Raw genomic sequence first — 22,423 nt, 5'->3', positions numbered from 1 at the left:
GTTCCTCTGAGCTCAGGGTGGGAAGAAAACTCCACCAAGCACAAGCATAACCCAATAAAGGAGTATGCAACTGACATTGCTGCTGCGATGTATGAAAGAAATGAAATCTTCTCTAAATTTGGGAGTTGAGATAATACAATTTCCATTATACCAAAGATTACAGCATATAAGGTTCCAGAAACTTCGCATTTAGCAGCATGACCCTTCTCATGGAAGCAATCTGATAGCTCAATGGCCCTTCGAGAAAAATTAGAGCAGATAGTTAGAAGGGAAAGTTTTACTAAGAGTAAGATATAAAGATGAAATGAATTGAACGAGAACACAAACGGATGTTTGAAATGAGGCACTGGCGAATTAGAACTACATGAAGAAAATAACTCACATCATACTCATAGCACCAGTGATTGTATATCCCACCATAGTTCCCCATAGTATAGCATACTGGGTGATTCCGCATATTATTACGTCTTTCTCACCTGAAAGAAGAAACCAGATATAACAAAAAACTATAATTTGGTAGTGTGTTTTTGTTTCAATAGTTATTTTATAATTTATTATTAGCTGATGAAGTTAAATCCACACATGGTCATTGTTGATTATGATCTACCTGTATATATGGACTGATTGACATGTTTGCTTATTTACTCCCATGATAATAGGTTCATTTTCACTCTGGACATTCATTAGTGTCTCGCTTCTCAGATGATTCAGTAAATTGCCCTAATTATTTGAGTTGCTCTGGTTATTTATGAATATCAAATATCTTCTATGGACATGCATGAGACGCTTGTTGTATTTTTGGTGTTTTTAGTAATATATATTGTTTGAATTGTTTAACCTTAATGGCTTATCCTTGCTTAATCGTTTTTCTGCATGTCTAGATATATTAAATGCTTTTCATCTTTCTCAATTTAATTTTTTTTGGAAAATTTTCTGTGACTGCTCACAGTCTTTGTTCTAGCCATATTTTCCTGAAACTTAACATGCATTTACTATCACTCAGAAAGATTCATTAAACAGTTGTTAGGAAATGGATGACCAGTATTATAGATGAGGTTTAGGTCAAAATCAAGACATTTTTTCCATATAGGCTATAGACATCATTCTCCAAGTTAGAAGTCTGACCTCGAAATTCTTTTATTACATCCATATATTTGTAGTTTCGTCTTCCACTGTTTGAGTCAGGAGATCGGTAACAGTCTGATAGGAGAATGGCAGTGTAATAGGTAACAAATGCAAAGAAAACTAGAGCAAAGGGACCCAATATCCAGCCTAGTTGAGCAACGCTCCATGGCAGTGTCAGTACACCGGATCCCACAAGTGCTGTAATTACATGTGCTGTAGCTGTCCACACATTCCCTACATGTTCAAGTCAAAACAAGTAAGAATGATCAGTGTGCTATTAATAATTCAGTATAATATGGCAAAAGGTGCATTAATGCAAACTCCTAGATCAGATTGAGTCAGGTGTTCTTGATTTGCTCTAATGTATACTGGGTGGCCTAACAGATGTGCTTCTTCACCATATCATACCTAACCTTATAAACAAAGAGGGTCAAGACAGAGACATCATCCAGTCATTTCTCATTTCTTGAGTTAGTTTAACTAATGAGAATTCCAAACACTCTCATATATTGATACATGCATCCACACACAATCTTCTATGTAAAGCGTTGTATAGAAGATTTTTCTTTTCGAACCATTTTAGACCAAATTCATAAATTGAAAAAAGGTGATGGGATTTCATAACCTAATATATCAGTGCCAATTTGTAATACTATGGTGCATGGCAGATGAAAAACATTCTAGCTGGCTAGTAATAAGGCTTCATGGATGAATTTAACATATTCAACACCATGTTATTACTCTACAATTATCTCAAATCTGTTAATATTGGTGTTTGAAGGTGCAAATGATTAATTTACTTCTCTAGGATTTGGAAAGTTCCAGTCCCACTAAATATTAGGGTCTCTGTTTTAAAAACAAGCTTAACACCAGTTATAATCTCACCAAGAAATTGGGCAGCATTTTGGGGGCTGTGTTTTCAGTGATCGCTTAAAAGAGGCCTTATTTTATCTCCTCTTTGGCTGAATGTTTGCTACAGGCATCAGGCACAGGCTTTTCTCTGTTCTTGAGTAATAGTTATCCCCCTAATAAACTTCATTTCTTTCTGCACTTTGTGGAGACCATCCAATGTTTCTCAGACCTGTCAGCCCACCTCCAACCAACTTGCTTTCATGGTATTCTGGAGCATTTGCTCAATAAATCTTCTTCTGTGAACACAGGATGTGACCCTGATCACCTGAACTGAACTGACATAACCTTGTTCAGTCCTTTCTAGGACATTGGCCCTGATTGAACATGCACTAACTTGGACAGACCTGGGACGATCACATTATCTATTTCATAACTTTCATTAAATTTAATAAATTGATTGTCTTTTAATATTAAACACAATGTAGAAGGTACCAACGTGTGTTGTTAATTTTAATTTGCATGTCATCGTTGATGAAATCTTACATGGAAAAATTTGTTCATAATATCTAAATGTTGGTTATGTTATTGTATTGTATTTAAAATATAATTTATATATTGCATGTACATTATAATTAGATACTCAATTCATAAATGTTTTCTATTCATAATTGGTTTTTTTTTGACCTGATTTAAATGGATCAATAAAATAAATTTAAATGTGATTCAATCTGACCTAAATGAAGTAGATTCAGAGTTGGGTTCAATTTTTTGATCTGATTGAAATATGTATTGGATTTGGGATGGGCCAATTCCATGTCCAGCCTGACCTACTTGTAGCTCTATATGCACATAGTGCATATGCCATGTCCAGGAGCAAGGTCTAAGCGATACTTAAGCAGCAAAATCCTAATCTATCATTGCTTGTCTGGGACACTCAGAGGTCGTCAAGTTTCACTACTGTAATTGAATGGTATGATATTTTGTATCTTCTGTCAAGGTTTGAAGAACCAATCATGCTGCAGAAAATTCCTTCCTGTACCGAGACATACCGAGGTATGTACTGCAGCACGTACCATGCTATGCTATTCCATATCAACAAACTATGACTGATACACTCTGAAGCATGGTACTTCAAACCTTGCTTTCTATTTATATATGATTAAGATTAGATAGTAACACATACACTTTTTTTTTCTTTTATTAGGAGAAAACATATATCCTTCTTATTTTTCCTTTTTGTTGTTAGACTTTGAGCAAGGTGGAGCTCTATTACTATAACTAGTAGAATTTCAGCTTCATCTGCAACAAGCTCAGTATATGGAAGACCCCTGTTAAAAAGTAAGAATACCTTAACTTTTAGAAATGAAGCAGTCCTGTGATCAATTTAGAGGAGGGAGGACTGGTCTGGTCTTTTATCGGAAAGCTACGCATGGGTTGATCTTTCAATTTATTGATGCCAGACTAAATTTTCAACAAATAAGCATAGACTAAATTTATTGTACTTATTTGATAATTGGTCCTTGCTTTTCTGTATATTTTCTACAAATTTCAAATCTTACAATATTTCTTTGAGTCTAGCCAAGTGAAGCCTAACTTGTTCAATCTGATGATTATCTAAAATTATTTTGCAAGTGGTAATTCCAGGTTCTGAGTGTCAGCAGAAACCTCCTTCTGTGAAGCTTCTCCTTTGAAAGTGGGTTAAACTGGATAAGCAGAGATTTTCAGATCATGCACATGAACGTGAACATGCATGTGCATGCATACACACAAAGAGATACACATGCAAATGCATACCCATGCACATGCACATGACTGGAGGCCGGAGATGTGGTTGGAACCTTTTCATTATTGTTTCTACTCTGACATTTTTTCTCTGTTTTTCTTTATTTCATACCTCATTGAACTGAATGATGCTTGCATGCAATTTTGTAAGAATTAATTTTCAGAGTTTTTAAGTAGAGAAGTACCTTATGCATATTGTATTGTTAACTAAATCCATTAAGTTGTAAAATGATGATTACTTCAATTTAGAGAATGCTACGAAGCTTGGGGATGCAATTTTTTGTGTGATTGAATTGCATGACTCAAACAAGCTTTTCAAGGGAAAAAGGTTTGAAATGAAAGACTCTAGCTACATCCTGCTAAAATTGAATGAACCAAATGGATTGTATGAACAACTTGACGTAAAACAAAGTGTCATTACTCAGTAATGTTGGTATTGTTATTAGTTATCCTTTTTATCCCTTTAAGGAAAACTCTGCTCTGTAAGTGTTAAGCTACTCTGTCTTCTTCAGTGGACAATGGACAATTGAAATCCAGGGAAGTATAAGAAACTGATTTCTCTGCGACACAAATGTTGGTGCAGAGAAGGGCTCTGATCATTGGCTGAATAGGAGCTACTGACTGATAAGGGACCGTTGGGATAAAAGGGGCACTTAATATTGAGACCTCTGAAGGAGGTATGGTAGTTTACTCTTTTACTTTGTGGTGCTTCTGTGCTCTTGCTTGTCTTCTCGCTATCTATGCAGTGTTATATCCTTCTGGACAAAGTTTGTTTGGTTTCTCATAGACTTTTCTATTTATCCTTGACTGTATTAAAATAATCAGTAGCAGGATTGTTGCTTTTGTTTATTTCATCTTTAATAATGCCATGTTAATTAATGAAACGTCTGGTGGGACCTTCCATCTCTTTTTTTTTTTAATAAAGACTAACCTTGTGTTGAATGATCAAAACCTCTTTTAACTTCTCATGTGTTGTCAGTTTGTTAATATGAAAAATGTTGTGAAGCCACCTATATATAAATAATGCCCATTTTCTCATAAATATTATCTATACTCTCTTAGCTAGCATCAGTAGAAATTAAGTGTTTGATTTAGCAAAGATAGCACAAGGAATCTTTCAAACAAAGGTGCACTTAACAATGGTGAAACTTGTTAGCTCATGATTAAATTATGGTTATAACCATCAAGCCTTATGCAGCCTATTTTAGTTGCTAGATAATAGCCCCTAGCAGGATACTCAGCCAAGAGGAGCAAAACTGATAAGTTTCATGCTTTCCTGCAGCAATCAATTTCCTTGGGTGCTTCCGCTAGACGTATTGAGCCATACATGCATGCAGGGGCTGAAGTAGCCTTTCTTCTTCGTTACAAAACAAAAACAAAAAATAAAAAATAAAAACAAAAACAAAGAAAGGGGAGAGGAGGAAGAAGGAGAACAAGTTTCCATGCTTTTTGTTTGGGCGGGATTTTCTATGCTTTTCTAGTGTTGTTTCTTTCTGAGGATCGACAAAAGGAACATTACTGCATAGTAAAGAAATGATGGTGAGACCTCTAAACACATGCAGTTCTGCACTGATGATTTGAAAAATAAAAGGGAAAAATAAAAAAGTGAACTAGCATCAGCACTTCAAAAGGTTGACACCCACCAAAAAATTACATTGTTAGCACCTCATTTTGAAAATTTTAAAGGTGTTTCAGGCCATGCAGACAGAAAGATACCTGTTCTAATGCGACCATCATCCCCACCCTGCTCCATGTCCATCGTTGTGTGTACTTGAGAATGAGAGAGAAAGAGAGAGAGGGTGTGGGAGGGGGAAGATGAAATCTATAAAGCCATCTCCACACTCTCTTCTCTTGAAGAAAATGCAGGCATGGCTGTCTCTGTTGACAATTGAGAGGCAGGGTGTGACACTTGTCAGTTAAGAGACTTCGATCCTTGAGAGAATAAATAAAAAGTATCGGAACCACCTTTGCAGTTACTGATGTGGTTTCATTAGCACACAAAATAGCATCCATTTAGCACCATCTGTCATCATGGTGGCCATTATTGCTGTTTGTTGGGGAAGTTCCATTCCTATTCCAATTTGATTCCATTCCGTGAAAGAGTGAGAATATCCAATCCACCAAAACTCAATCCTTATCTTCTCTAGAATCCAAATTTCATTCCCATTTTGGTAGGCATTGCGGATATGACCTTATGGATTCCAATTCTGGTGGTGAACCAAATGTCTTTTATTAATATTGCATACGACACCTTTTCTTATCTATTTTTGTAAGTTGATCTAACGAAATTATTTTTCTTTGCAAGATGCTCCTCCTGTTAGTCTTGCATCGCCTGGAATAACTATGGTACCTGCCAAGTTAACCAAGGATAGAAAATAACTATATCATCCTTGGTATCCTGTATCAGGGAAGGAGCTCTTCTTCCCTGTATAGGTTGTTGAGGGGGCCAAGGATCAAGATACCAATGGCTAGTTCTTCCGTCCCAAGTTGGGCGGCGAAATGCTTGCCAATCTTCTTCAGTAACAAGAGTGAGCTAGTGGAGGTGATGATGGAGCAGGATGAGAAGTCTATCCAGAACATCACAATGTCGTATGATTTGTAAATGGACATAAGGAAATATATTACATGCAATATTAGCAAATTCCTGGGTGTGGTATGGTATGCAAAAATATATTTTGATGATTGTTACAATGCTATATTGCATGATGCTATATATACAATCAGGCAGCTGAATTATGTTTGTCATTTAGGCCTTTGAAAACACTATAATATCTTTTTTAATTATCCGTTATACTATTGATTAGTTCACTGGATTGATATGGCAATCGAAGATTGATGCAGTACATGAACAAGAATGGTAGTGTCAATTAAGACCAAGGAATTGAATAGTCATTTGGTGGATATTCTATGTCCTTTTCCCTTTTGTCAAAATTCATACTTACAAGTTACTCAAAAAAGGGAAAATATTCTTATTTTACATCTAGTTCTGGCTATCACAATATCCACCAGTCCAAGGCTTGATAGGGCAAATGCAATGGTCAGTATTTCCGTTGCAATGATAAATGAGGGCAATGGAAAAGGGCTAATTGTAAGGATCTCACTGTTACTGAAATCTGTCAGTCATATAGCACTACTGACAACCTAACTTATTAACAACTACAATTGAGAGAACACATCATTCTTTCTAACAGGCACGCACATCTATCTACCATTCTTCTCCATAGAGGGTGCATCTTAGACAATTCCAAGTTATATAGGAAATTCGACCTTGAGTATGTGACAGATTTTGATAGGTTAAAAAACATAAATAAATCTAGATGAATTCATGCACTTGTCGTTTCCTTGCAAATGGAAAGTCTGTAATTGAACTTTGTTACCTTTACAAATTAGGTGGTTAACGCCTCATTTTCACTCAAAAGAAAAAATAAAAAGGAAAAAATAATCTAGATATAGTTATCTTTTCATTTAAAATTAACATCTTCTGCAGTCTGGATGCTGATAAAAAATGTACAGGTAATTATAAAAATCTGCATTATATCCCTATACCAGCATTTTCTTACAGCCAGGGTCCTCATTTTAATTTGGAAAGGCATGTCAACTTTGTTGGCAACCAGAGAAACTTGATTACAAAATTCCACCTTACAAACTTCAACGAAATTGAGATCCAAGTCTTAATGAAGGTTTCATTTCCAGTTATTTAGCGTGATGCCACCTGTAACTTGGCCTTAAACAATGTTACATGCGGGTGACGTTGAGTAGAGGTAGCAATCGGGTCGAGTCGGATATAAACAGACTGAGTCAAAAAACTCTAAATCCAGAGCTCATCGATTTATTTAAACATGTCAGATTTTAAAATCTGAACTTGACTTAATAAACAGGTTATCTAATCCAATCAATTTACCATCTATTTGTAACCCATTAAAAAAAATAAAATCCAACTTGTTTATGACCCGTTTAAAAGAAGAATAAAAAAATCTGCTCTCTGAGAGAGCTTTGTCCTACCGCATCTCCTTCCAACTGCCTCTCCGGCCTCCGTCCTCACCACTTTCTCGATCACCTCCGGCTCTACCTGATCGGTCGCCCTCGCTGTGCTCTCACCTCCAACTTCACCCACGGCCTAGTCGGAACCTTAGATGCATCCGTAGAGCCCCCAACGTTGCCGAACAAACTGGCTTGACTTCTGGTTCAACGACAAACCCCTCAACACTGCTGAAACCCTAACCCTAAATCCCTCCCCCCAGCATCGTTGGTAGCGGCTACGCTGACCTCACTGCCCTCTTCTCCAACAAGCTTCTCCTTCGCATCCTCGGTACCCTCCCAGATCCTCTCCATAGCCCCACCTCCCTCATCTGCAAGCGATGGCTCTATCTTCTCGTCGCCTTCGTTACTCCCTCACCCTCCTCAACTGGTCCTTTCTCCACCGTCGCCTCTCCTCTGGTTCCCCGACCTCACTGAGATCAACGTCGTTCCCACCTCCCCTTCCTCCGGTGCTATTGCTGGTATCCTCCTCACGCATAGCCTAGTGTCCATGCCCCACACGAAGTCCCCCATCGACAATCCATTGGAGGGGATGAGAAAACCTTAGCCAGTAGTCGTGTTGGATTTGATGCAGTTATATGGATTATGGAGGGCGGGAGGGGAGGGGAGGATATCGGGAGAATTGAAAAATAAGCGCATGGAAGGAGCCTAGTTGCCCACTGGCCTAATTTATTTGAATAGTCTATACACTAGCTAAATTGGTCCAACTCAAATGGGTTAAATAGATTAAGCAGGTTAGACATGTGAAAACTAAATCCGATCCAAATAATAAACAGGTTAAACGGATTGATCTGTTTACGAACGGAATCTATTTAGGTCAAATCTAAACCTGTTTATAGCAGATCAAATACGGATCAGATTGACAGATCGGGATAAATTTTGCCACCCTAACATTGAGCAATGTCTGCAATTGATCTAATGGCGGCAAGGAGCAAGACAAGGAGTGCAACCGTTCTCAAGCACTCGAGCACCACCCACTGTAGCTCTCCTCCCTTGATCTTGGCTTGAGCCATGTTACAAGTCGTTGGGTAGTACACTGTCAATGGCCAGAAAGCAATTGCACCAAGCGATCCAATGATTGCATTGAAGGAATGTAGCATCAGTGCTATCAATGTTGTTAACACGATGAAGGCCGATCGAAGGACGAGCTTGCACAGAGTGAATCGAAAGGTCCAGCCTTTGAAGAAGGGGAGCTCTATTGTGTACTCGGTTGGCCCATACACCTGAAACAATCAACCATAAAGACCAACTTATGTTCACTACTTTCAGCTCATTGCCATTTGTTTGATCTAGATAACATTCAATCATTATATATAGAAGAGCATAGAAGGAGACTTAAGATGTGAATGACCTGATAGGCCCCAATTAGATGAAAAAGGATTGCAATATTGCCCATGTCCACAAGCCAAAAGGGCTCGTAGAATCGGGTGAGGATGTTTCCAGGAGCACCATTGCCCATGGCTGCATATCCTATGCAATCAAGTGAAATATACAAGGTTGCTGCCGCTCCAATTGCATACAAGCTTGCTATCTTTGTCATGCCCCAAATCCGAGATATAACATAGCCATGCTATCGAAGGATGGACCCACGAAACACGAAGCCAAAATTCATCTTCTTAAATATAATAACAGGTATATCACAAATAAATGTAATAATAAAGTTCAATTCAAATATTTAATTAAATCAAAACTGATTCAGAGCATCTAAATCCAAAGATGAAATAATTAAAGTTTTAAAATTCATAATGACTATAATCCATAAACATAAACTGAATTTCTAGTGCAAAATTTCTAAGCTTGCTTTGCTGATCTCCAAGCCTGGATTCCCTTTCCATCAGTCCTAGCCTTATTTCTCTGTACATGAAAAAAAAATAAAAAAATATGAGCTACACCAGCTCAGTAAGTAGACTTCCGCTTCTTTACCGGATCAAGCATAAATTTTCTATAATAATACATCATTTAGCAAATAACAATTATTGTAAAAATAAACATTTCATAGAGCATATAATAAAACAAGTTATAAGTTCATCATACATGCATAAATCATGTATATTTCACAATTATGAATCGTAAATCATTTTCATCATGTATTCATATCATGTTTCAAAACATTGCTCACAGACATTCGTGCTAAGGTCACTATTATACCCGTGACAGGGCCATGTTTCTTAATCGACAGAGTTCTTAATTCATGTGCCAACTTTATACCCGCTGGCAGGGCCATGTTTCGTGTGGATGCTAGCTCCGGATGTCGACCTTCCCGAAGGAATTCATTCATAGCCATCTGAGAGCCTTTGAAATCATTTTATCTTTTTCTTAAAGCATACATATACATAGATGGAAAAATCATGAAATTCATGCTTCATAATCATGCTATTTTCATAAGACATATTCATAAAATCAATGCTCATAATCAAACATGCTTTTTCATATCACATATGCCGATCCTTATTTTATGAAAAATTATGATTTTATCAATAGCAATTCTTTATATAAAAGCATGATCATTTAAAAAATAAATAAGGAGCATAAAATCTACTTACCTCGATCGTCCTGAACCTTTTAATCTTCCTTAAAAGAATCGGACAGTCCTATTTAAAAAATTAAATCATCAATAAATTTTATTTCATATATTTAATAAAATTACATAATATAAAGAAATGATCGATTTGATGATCAGTCCAATAAATCTCTCCTTCGGCTCTAAACCGATTTAAGGTCATAGGTTCCTAGGAGTGGAGAAGATAGCCTAATAAGGGATTCATAGGACTTCTTGGAGAGAGAAATTTTTTTTAGAGAGAGAAAGTAGAGAGAGAATGAATCCAATTCTAGAGAGAGAAAGATTTTAGAGAGGGATGAGAGAAACTTCCTTTTATGTGTATTATTATTATTATTATTATTATATAAATATATATATTTTTTTCTTTTCTTTTTCTTCTTTTCTTTTCTTTATTATTATTATTATTATTATTATTATTATTATTATTATTATATGATTATATATTTTTCTTTTCTTTTCTTTTTCTTCTTTTTTTTTCTTTTCCTTTTTTTTTCCTTTTCCTTTTCTTTTCTTTTTCTTTTCTTTTTCTTTTTCTTTTCTTTTTCCTTCTCCTTTTTCTTTTCTTTTTCCCCGTGGCCTTCTTTGGCCGAAACAGGGGACCTAGAGGTCCCCGTTCCTCAAACCGGCCGTTCACGGCCGCACCTTGCCCGACGATGGCCGGCGGCAAGGGACGACTTCCCCCGAATTGGAAGGGCCATAGCTGGCGGTCGGTGGTGACCGTCGGTACCGAAAAATCAGAAAAAGAAGAGGTCGGACAGGGGTTTTCTTTTCCGACAAAATCCGACGACACCTGTCACCGGCAATCGTGCCCACAGGCACGAAAAGAAGGGAGAGAAGAGAGGAAGAGGAAGGAGGCCTTACCACAGCCTCCGATGACCCCCACCGGTGCGAAATCGCGGCGAGCATAGGTCGAGGGGCCGCGGCTTCAATAGAAAAATCAGAGAAAAACTCCGGCGATCGTTGGTGACTGATGGATCTAGTCTTAGAGGAGAGGAGGGGGGTTCTTATAGAGCTCATCCTAGGGTCTTTTAATGGCCCTAGGACTCCGATTCTTGATCGAAATCGGGGAAGAGGAAGACTCCGATCGGGAGTCTTCCTCCCTGTTTCTATTTTTTTTTTTGTTTAATGGGCTTAGTGGGCTATTGGTCGGGCCGGATTATCACATTCTACCTCCCTTAAAAAAAATTTCGTCCTCGAAATTTAACATACCTTCATTTTCAAATAAGTGTGGATATCTCGTCTTCATATCATCTTCAAGCTCCCAAGTGGCCTCTCTCTCTTCATGATTACTCCAATGAATTTTTACGTACGGAATGATACGCCGTCTTAGAACTTGCTCTTTTCAATCAATAATTCAAAGAAAAATTCTTCATAGGTTAGATCTCCATGAACTTGCAATGGCTCATACTTTATCACACTGTTTGGATCAGGTACAAACTTTCTCAGTAGTGAAACATGAAAGACATTGTGCACTTTGGATAAATCTGGTGGTAAGGCTAGTTCGTAAGCAACATCTCCTACTCGATTTAAAATTTCAAAAGGTCCAATATATCGCGGACTCAGCTTGCCATGTCTCCCAAATCTCATGACACCCTTAGTAGGTGATACTTTTAGAAAAATATGATCACCGACCTGAAATTCTAATTCTCTTCTTTTTCTATCTGTCCAACTCTTCTGTCTATCCTGTGCTGCCTTGAGTCTTCTCTTGATTAGATAAATTTTATCTCTAGCATCTTGAACTAACTCAGGACCTATTAATTTCTTTTCACCTATTTATCCCAATAAGAGGGGATCTACACTTTCTTCCATATAGGGCTTCATAGGGTGCCATCCGGATACTAGAATGAAAACTGTTGTTATATGCAAATTCAATCAATGTCACATGATTATCCCAATGTCCTCCGAAGTCAAAAGCACAAGCTCTTAACATATCCTCAAGAGTTTGAATTGTCCTTTCAGATTGGCCATCGGTGTGGGATGGAATGCAGTACTAAGCCTCAATTCTGTTCCAAAGCATCTTGAAAATTTTTTCAAAATCTAGATACAAATCGTAGATCTCGATCAGATACAATACTTATTGGAACACCGTGCAGACGTACAATTCCATCAATATACATCTGGGCTAACTTATCAAGTGGAGTACCAACTCGAAAAGGTAGAAAGTGAGCTGATTTAGTAAGCCGATCAACAATCACCCACACTGCATCATTTTTTCTTGTTGTCCTTGGAAGTCCAGTAACAAAATCTATCGTGATATGCTCCCATTTCTATTCTGGTATCTCTAATGGTCTTAGCAAACCAGCAGGTCTTTGATGTTCGACTTTCACTTGTTGGCATACCAAGCATTGAAATACAAACCGAGCTATCTCCTGCTTCATTCCATTCCACCAGAAGAGTTATTTTAAATCTTATACATCTTTGTACTACCGAGATGAAAGGAGAAACGAGATTTATGGGCTTCTTCCAAATTTTTTTTTTTAGTTCAGGATCTCCTGGTATACATAATCTATTCCCAAAATAAAGAGTTCCATCTGTATGTAGCCTAAACTCAGTTCGTAACCCTTTCTCCATATCCTTCTTAAACTGACATAAATGAATATCACTTTGTTGGGCTGCTTTTATCTATTCGATCAATGCTGGTTGTACCATTAAATTTGCTAACACATTTTAACATCAGTATAAGTCACTTCAATTAGTAAATCTTCAAGATCCTTTAGAATTTGTTGCTGAAAGGATAGCAGAGTTCACATTCGCTGAAGACTTCCTACTAAGTGCATCTGCCACCACATTGGCTTTTTCAGGATGATATTTAATATTTAGTCATAATCTTTTAATAGTTCAAGCCACCTTCTTTGCCTCATGTTCAGCTCTTTTTGAGTAAATAAGTATTTCAAGCTTTTATGATTAGTAAAGATTTCACATGATTCACCATATAAATAGTATCGCCAAATCTTTAAAGCAAAAATAATAGCTGCTAACTCCAAATCATGTGTCGGATAATTCTGCTCATAGACTTTTAGTTGTCGAGAAGCATAAGCTATGACCTTATCGTTCTGCATCAACACACAACCTAATCCTTTCTTGGAAGCATCACTATAAATGACAAATCCTTCTTTATTAGATGGTAGAGTAAGAACTGGGGCAGATATCAATCGTTGCTTCAGATCTTGAAAACTCTGCTCACATTCACTGCTCCATTCAAATTTTATTCGTTTCTGAGTTAAGCGGGTTAGAAGAATTGCAATTTGAGAAAATCCCTTGACGAATCTTCTATAATAACCAGCCAAGCCTAAGAAGCTTCTAACTTCCGTCACATTAGTCGGACGAGGCCAATTCACTATGGCTTCTATCTTCTTTGGATCGACTGAGATTCCTTCCTTAGATATTACATGACCGAGGAAGACAACACTATCCAACCAGAATTCACACTTGCTAAGCTTGGCGAAGAGCTTCTCTTTTCTCAAGGTCGGAAACACGATTTCAAATGTCTCTCATGTTCCTCTATATTTTTGGAATACACTAGGATATCATCAATAAAAACAACAACGAATTGATCCAGATACGGCTTGAAAATCCTGTTCATCATATCCATAAAAGCAGCCGATGCATTGGTTAGTCCAAAAGGCATTACTAAAAATTCATAATGACCATACCTGGTTCTAAATGCAGTCTTAGGTACATCTTCATCTCTAATTCTTAGTTGATGATAGCCTGATCGTAAGTCAATTTTGGAGAAAACTTGAGCACCCGAAGTTGATCAAATAAGTCATCTATTCGAGGAAGAGGATATTTATTCTTTATGATTACCTTGTTCAACTCCCGATAGTCAATGCATAAACGCATGCTCCCATCTTTCTTTTTCACAAATAACACAGGAGCTCCCCAAGGTGATGTACTTGGTCGGACAAACTTTTTATTCAAAAGTTCTTGCAGTTGATCCTTTAATTCTCATAATTCTACGGGAGCCATCCGATAAGGAGGTTTGGAAATAGGTCCGGTTCTGGGGTGATATCAATTTTAAATTCAACCTCACGCTTTGGAGGTAGTCCGGGTAGTTCATCTGAAAAATATCAAAAAATTCTTTGACAATTGGGATATCATCCAACTTTATCTTTTCCTTCTCGACGTCTATTACATGGGTCAAAAATACTTTGCATCCTTTCCTTAAAGCTTTTCTTGCGTTCATGATTGAGATAATACCCAAAGATTGTTTGGGTTCCGTATTATGAACTTCGCTTGAAAGAAGAATTACGGTTCATCCGAAATTTGAAATACCACTCTTTTTTCAAAACAATCAATATGTGCATGGTATGAAGATAACCAGTTCATCTCAAGAATAACGTCAAAATCATACATATTTAGCTGAATCAAATCTGCTGCTAATTCTTTTTCTTCTATTTGGATTATGCAATTCTTAAAAATAATGTTAGTAACAATAATATTTTTAAAAGGTGTGCTAACATATAATGGTTCATTTAGTTTTCCAGGCACACAATTCAAAGAAGTAGCAAACTTGAGAGATATAAAAGAGTGTGAAGAGCCAGAATCGAATAACACACGAGCATAAATAGAATTGACTGAGATAATACCTGTCACCACTTGATCATTTGTATTGGCCTCCTGCTGGTTTAAAGTAAACACTCGTGCGTTTCCTTTTTGTTTTTGATCAACTGGTTTGTTAGGTCTAGAGTCATCTCTTTTCTTATTTGGGCAATCACGAGCCATATGTCCTTTCTCACCACATAAGAAGCATGCTCCAATCCTCTTGAGACAAGGTCCATTGTGATTTTTTTCACAGTAGGAGCAGGATGAAGATTCTTTCTTCTTATCAGAGTTATTATTTTTAAAATTTTTTTGCTGATCCTTTAGATTTCCTGCTGATCTCGGTCTCTTCTTATCTCCTCTTTCTAGATCTGCTCTTTTCAATTCAGACTCCACTTTCAAAGCTCGCTCCAGTACGTCCTTGTAGTTATTGAAAATATGAGAAGACAGACGGGATCGAATTCATATCTTAGACCTTGTTCGAATCTGTTAGCTTTACTCCTTTCGAATTTCATAAGCTGGGGCAGAAGCGGCCTAGCTCATTAAATTTGTTAGCATATTCTAACACCGTCATATCAACCTTTTGCTTTAAGGCTAGAAACTCATTTTCTTTTACCAATCTCATTGTCTCCGGAAAGTACTGATCATAAAATATCTCTTTGAATTCTTCCCAAGTGAGCTGATCATCATTGTTCCCATAGGCAGCTTTTATTGCAGTCCACCAAAACTCGGCATTTTCTTTTAACATAGGAACGGCTAATCGGACCTTCACATTCTCAGAATATTGCAGGGCATCAAACATCTTTTCCATCTCTCGAATCCATATCTCTGCAGCCATAGGATCAGATCCACCCTCAAATAGAGGTGGGTTGAGCCTTCTGAATCTCTCATAGTATGACTCCATAGATAATGTCGGTCGAGGAGCAGTCTGTGCCTGCTGCTGGATAAGCTGAGGCACCACTTGACATACACCAGCAATGTCTGCCTGTGTGGCTGGTGCGTCAGGAGCCCGCTCAACTGGTTGATTGTCAGCTCCCCGCAACGTCAATCTTGCTCCTCTTGCTCCTCTTGTCCTAGCGCCATATTTGCCAAGGTCTCGCCCTCCCTATCGCTCATCGCTTCCTATTCAAATCCAACATTATTACGTTATTTTATAACAGAGTTGCAGTACAGTTAATAATTTAAGTCAGAGTCTAACTATGCGTAACTTAACTACCCACTGTTAGGTTTTAAGTTCTACCCTTGATTAAACCTATCGCTCTGATACCATAAAATGTCACGCCCCAAATCCGGACATAACACGGCCATACTACCGAGGGATGGACCCACGATAACACGAAGCCAAAATTCATCTTCTTAAATATAATAACAGGTATATCACAAATAAATGTAATAATAAAGTTCAATTCAAATATTTAATTAAACCAAAACTGGTTCAGAGCATCTAAATCCAAAGATGAAATAATCCAAGTTTTAAAATTCATAATGACTACAATCCATAAACATAAACTGAATTCCTAGTGCAAAATTTTCAAGCTTGCTTTGCTGATCCACAAGCTGGATTCCCTTTCCATCAGTCTTAGCCTTATTTCTCTGTACATGAAAAAAAAATAAAAAGAATATGAGCTACACCAGCTCAGTAAGTAGACTTCCGCTTCCTTACCGGATCAAGCATAAGTTTTCTATGATAATGCATCATTTAGCAAATAACAATTATTGTAAAAATAAATATTTCATAGAGCATATAATAAAATAAGTTATAAGTTCATCATGCATGCATAAATCATGCATATTTCACAATTATGAATCGTAAATCATTTTCATCATGTATTCATGTCATGTTTCAAAACATTGCTCACAGACATTCTACTAAGGTCACTATTATACCCGTGACAGGGCCATGTTTCTTAATCGACAGAGTTCTTAATTCATGTGCCAACTTTATATCCGCTGGCAGGGCCATGTTTCGTGTGGATGCTAGCTCCGGATGTCGACCTTCCCGAAGGATTCATTCATAGCCATCTGAGAGCCTTTGAAATCATTTTATCTTTTTCTTAAAGCATACATATACATAGATGGAAAAATCATAAAATTCATGCTTCATAATCATGCTATTTTCATAAGACATATTCATGAAATCAATGCTCATAATAAAACATGCTTTTTCATATCACATATGCCGATCCTTATTTTATGAAAAATTATGATTTTATCAATAGCAATTCTTTACATAAAAGAATGATCATTTAAAAAATAAATAAGGAGCATAAAATCACTTACCTCGATCGTCCTGGACCTTTTAATCTTCCTTAAAAGAATCGAACAGTCCTATTTAAAATATTAAATCATCAATAAATTTTATTTCATATATTTAATAAAATTACATAATATAAAGAAATGACCGATTTGATGATCAGTCCAATAAATCTCTCCTTTCGGCTCTAAACCGATTTAAGGTCATAGGTTCCTAGGAGTGGAGAAGATAGCCTAATAGGGATTCATAGGACTTCTTGGAGAGAATTTTTTTTTAGAGAGAGAAAGTAGAGAGAGAACAAATCCAATTCTAGAGAGAGAAAGACTTTAGAGAGGGATGAGAGAAACTTCCTTTTATGTGTATTATTATTTTTATTATTATTATTATTATATAAATATATATTTTTCTTTTCTTTTTTTCTTCTTTTCTTTTCTTTATTATTATTATTATTATTATTATTATTATTATTATTATATATTTTTTTTCTTTTCTTTTTCTTTTTTTTTTTTTTCTTTTTTTTCTTTTCCTTTTCTTTTCTTTTTTTTTCTTTTTCTTTTTCTTTTCTTTTTCCTTCTTCTTTTTCTTTTCTTTTTCCCCGTGGCCTTCTTTGGCCGAAACAGGGGACCTAGAGGTCCCCGTTCCTTAAACCGGCCGTTCACGGCCGCACCTTGCCCGGTGATGGCCGGCGGCAAGGGACGACTTCCCCGAATTCGGAAGGGCCATAGCCGCGGTCGGTGGTGACCGTCGGTACCGAAAATCAGGGAAAAGAAGAGGCCGGACAGGGGTTTTCTTTTCCGACAAAATCGCGACACCTGTCGCCGGCAATCGTGCCCACAGGCACGAAAAGAAGGGAGAGAAGAGAGGAAGAAAGGAGGCCTTACCACAGCCTCCGATGACCCCCACCGGTGCGAAATCGCGGCGAGCACAGGTCGAGGGGCCGCGGCTTCAATCGAAAAAATCAGAGAAAAACTCCGACGATCGTCGGTGACTGATGGATCTACCTTAGAGGAGAGGAGGGGGTTCTTATAGAGCTCGTCCTAGGGTCTTTTAATAGCCCTAGGACTCCGATTCTTGATCGGAATCGGGAAGAGAAAGACTCCGATCGGAAGTCTTCCTCCCTGTTTCTATTTTTTTTTTTTTAATGGGCTTAGTGGGCTATTGGCCGGGCCGGGTTATCACAATCTTCATTGTCTTGTTCTCAGGTGGGGGTGATTTCAGAGTATCCTTCATAAAGAGCAATAAGTAAGCATAGAGAAAACAAAATACTAGGAGAGAATAAAATATATGCATAACTAGTGCTATAGAATTCAGTTGTACTCACAATTCAATTCCGCAACGTGATTGTTTTCTTAGTGGTTAATTATAAACAGGGAAATAAAATTCTCATTTTCAAGTGTGTGTTAAGAGGGAAGTTTTATATAGGAAATACCCTTTAATTTTGCATATTGGTGTTCTATCATTTTAATAAAATTTATACCCAAAGAAAATTGGTGAAGAATTATTCACAGGCTGACAAAGTATGTCTGTAGGTTGACAGTTGATCCATATGGTAATAGTCACTAGTGTAACCCAGAATTGCAGTACCTGGGTTTCTATAAGAAGCATAGAATAAGAGTATGCCATAACTATATTTCCAAGAGCTTGTAATGAGTTCCATGTCCTGGTTGTTGCAGAGACACCATTGATCCGAACCTTAACTCCCAAATGGTACCTCTGATTGAGCCATGAGAAGCAAGCTTTGCTATGCATTAGAACGATCCAATAAACGAGTATGCAAATGACATTATGAAGACGAACGCCGAAATTAGGGTAATCTTCCCCGAGTTTGGGAATTGGGATAACACAATTTCGACCAAGCCAAATATGACATATATAATGTTCCTGATGCATGGCAACTTGCATCATGCCCCTTGGAATGGGAGCAGTTCGGACACACGACAGCACTGTCTTGTTCAGATCATAGTCGATGCCGATGAATTAGATAAGCAAAAAAGCTTGGAATAGCGTAAGAAAAATCTAATGTAACATAGATAGATATAAGGATAATGGAAACATCTCCATAAATAGCTTACATATAACAAAGATTATAAAGTTCTCAGAATGATCTATGAGATAATCCCATTGCTGAGTTATTCATAAGAATGGTTGAAAGTTGAAGTAAGGGAGCAAACTTTCAACAAAGAATGAAGATAAGTTTGGTTAAAATTCAGAGAATGCAAGAATAATGTCCAGTAAATTAAATAAACTACTAGAGACAATATATAGTAAGCTAAAAGTTAGGCCTTGATGAATGAAATGACTCACACTATGCTCGTTGCAGAATTATGTGCATGCTATCATGGTTCCACAAAGCAATACATACTGTGCAAGACCACATATAAATACATCTCTGGGCCCTAAACAGCAGAGTTTAATAAAATTAGATGGTAGGAGACAACCAATGGAACAGTAACTAAATGTTTGGTGATACCATATAGAGGATGCATTATACGATCAATTACCGAGGCATGATCGAATGACATCCATGTACATGTAGTTCCTCCTTCCATGGATTGGATCAGGAGTTCGATAGCAGTCGCAAAGTAGAATGGCACTGTAGTAAGTCACATAGGCACAAGCAATGAGAGTTAGGGGGCCAATGACCCATCCCAGTTGTGCTACACTCCATGGCAACTGCCAGTACACCTGTTCCTATGACAGCAGTAATTGCATGTGATGTTGCTGTCCACACAGTTCCTGAATGACTTCTTGGGAGATTAGTGAAGGAAAAAGGCTATGATGTGAGAGTGTCATGTGAGACCCCATGTTTTCAGAAACATACCAAAGTTTTCAGTTGTTTTCACTCAAAGATGGTTCATTTCTTGTTGGATAAGAAACTTTGAAATATTAACATTTTGTATTTCTGATGTTACTTTCAAATATGCTTCAGAAAAGCTTTGATAGAATTACGAAGCTTGGAGATATTTGATCTTTTCAACCCAAAAATAAAAAATAAAAAACTAACCCTAATCTGTGCATTTGATTGATTCATTCTGCATCATTAACAAGTTGGGTCCAGATGTGCATCAAGCTTCCTACTCAAAAGAAAACAAGGAAGTATATCAAGCTAAGCAACTGAAGGATTAATCTTTTGCATATCGATCTCTACCATTGCATAGTGATCCAAATAGACCTTTAACAAGTATTAACAATTTGATTATTTCTCCTCTTATTAACAACTCCTGCCCAAATAAGACCAAATCAGACTCCAAAAACTTGGGTAATGCACAAAGTAACTTTAATCTGTTAGGTGGCATTGTTGGATTGCATCATGTGGCCTGTGCCTGGTCCACTTCAAGAGAGCAATCCAAGCTCAACAGCAATTACATGGTCTGTGAGGAAATGCTAAAAGTAGAAAGGATTAAAAGCATGATTTTAGCCTATTGGTGTCACACCAGCCCACTAACTACTAATGCCTTCCTAATTCATGTGTCACCAGACTTTGATAGAGAATCATATATTACTTTTAGAGTTAAAGAAACCAAGTGACAAGCTAAAGATATGCACAATAAAGTACACTTTAGTTTCCTCAGAGAATCCGATAAAATTAGAACGATATAGAGAAGATTAGCATGGCCGTATGCAAGGATGATACGCACAAATCGAGAAAAAGTATATTTTAATTAACAGTTATTAGATTTTAAAGGAGGTCCTAGTTTAGAACTCATTTAGAAGCTAATTATTCGTTAAGTACTAATTAGAATCAATTTAAAAGATAATTATTAAAAAAAATTAATTCCATAAGGGTCTATTTGGTTAGAGATAATCTGACATGGAAAAATAAATTCTATGTCAGATTATCATGTTTGGTATAAAAATAGAAGAAAGAGATGGTAAAAAAATTTAGTGGACTCCATATCTATTTTCAGAGAGAGGAGATAAAAAAATGTCATGGAGTATTGGTGTTTGGTAAATTTTTGAGTGATAGTAATCCATTTTTGATAATATATCCTTAATAAAGCTACATATGTAATTATTGAATTTATTCTAATATCTGCCCAAATTCATTAAGTAAAGAACTTTGGCAAAAAAATTAAAATGGAGATGGCATTATATAAAGAGCTATGTGATTATAGTCATTATATAAAAATTAATTAAAGATATCATAATATTAAAAAATTATTTTATATTGAAAGACATATTTATAATTTTATATAGGATTACCTTCAACCAAACGTAGTAATTTTTTTCAGTATCATTTTGTAAAATAATTTTTCTACTAATCAAATATAGTAAAATTATTCTTTTTATAATCATTTTTTTAGATAAATAATTTTTATGAATTTTCAGATTACTTCGTAATTTGACACACCCCAACCAAATAGATCCTAGGTGTATTGCAACCCAATTTTTGCAAAATCAATGATACATTATAACCTCTTACCAGAAAAGTGATGCGTTGCAACCATCTCATAATACCCCTAAATTTCCATCTTTCTCTCTCTCTCTCTCTCTTCATAAAATGAAAGAAAGTATTAATAAGAAATTTATAAATTGCAGTCAAGACATACCTTATATTTAATGCATAGGATTATCATGGAAATTTTTCTTTTAGTATCCGAGTGTAGCATAACTAGATAGGATATTTGGAAAATAATATGATTATCATCTATTACCTTCTATTAAATCAGGTGAATGTCTTCTCTTTTTTTTTTTTTTTTTTTGGATAGCAATGTTGATTGCATAACAATAAAAAAAGGATTCCATGATGAATTGCCGTATGTGGTAAGAAGATGCATGGAATCTCTTAATCTTTTTCTTTATTTTTTTGAGAATTAGAATTTTTCCTCCCACTATCATTGGATCAAAATTTTTTTTATTATTTTAATCTCCAAAGCTGATATAAGACATCTTAAATTAATTTCCTTCCCATGAATCGAGATTATGAGAGGAATTGGAATCACCCATCTATCATTTTGATAAAACTCTACTTTTTCAATTTTATAATATTTTCATTTTCTGAAAAATTGTAGAAAATGAAGCCCATTGAGCAGATGAAGACCATATTTGAGTAATTCAAGAATTGGAATGCAATCGAATACAAGTAGGTGGTATATTTTGATTATATTTCTAAATATCTAAAAATATTATATCCAGCTATGAGATTAGTAGTGCCTCCATGTTTTCATGACAGCTCTAGAAATATTATATCCAATCCTTATACATAGAGATCAGCATAATTTTGAAAAATAATATAATTGCCAAATGCACATTAATACTATAGAACTAAT

The 22,423-nt window shown here is 36.4% G+C and overlaps 1 protein-coding gene, 1 non-coding gene and 1 pseudogene across 2 annotated transcripts; 1 reads left to right on the top strand and 2 right to left on the bottom strand.

The window, feature by feature from the left end:
• Window positions 1-2: 2 nt before the first annotated feature.
• Window positions 3-5,725, bottom strand: LOC105037900 (amino acid permease 8; the record flags this gene model as incomplete). The annotated part of the gene is made up of 4 exons (XM_073250922.1): window positions 5,476-5,725; window positions 1,126-1,359; window positions 383-476; window positions 3-237 (listed from the first exon to the last, which is right to left on the bottom strand). Coding segments are annotated over exons 1-4 (606 nt in total), but the record flags the coding sequence as incomplete, so codon positions are not given.
• Window positions 5,726-7,456: 1,731 nt separating this feature from the next.
• On the bottom strand, window positions 7,457-21,601 carry LOC140854879 (amino acid permease 8-like; annotated as a pseudogene).
• LOC114913938 (U6 spliceosomal RNA) lies at window positions 20,710-20,816 on the top strand. Its single transcript, XR_003800066.2, has one exon. It is a non-coding gene; the product is annotated as a U6 spliceosomal RNA (small nuclear RNA).
• Window positions 21,602-22,423: the final 822 nt, after the last annotated feature.

Source organism: Elaeis guineensis, chromosome 1, assembly GCF_000442705.2.
Source record: "Elaeis guineensis isolate ETL-2024a chromosome 1, EG11, whole genome shotgun sequence".
NCBI lineage: Eukaryota > Viridiplantae > Streptophyta > Magnoliopsida > Arecales > Arecaceae > Elaeis > Elaeis guineensis.
The sequence above is the reverse complement of the archived record's forward strand: the minus strand, read 5'-3'. Positions and strand labels throughout refer to the sequence as shown.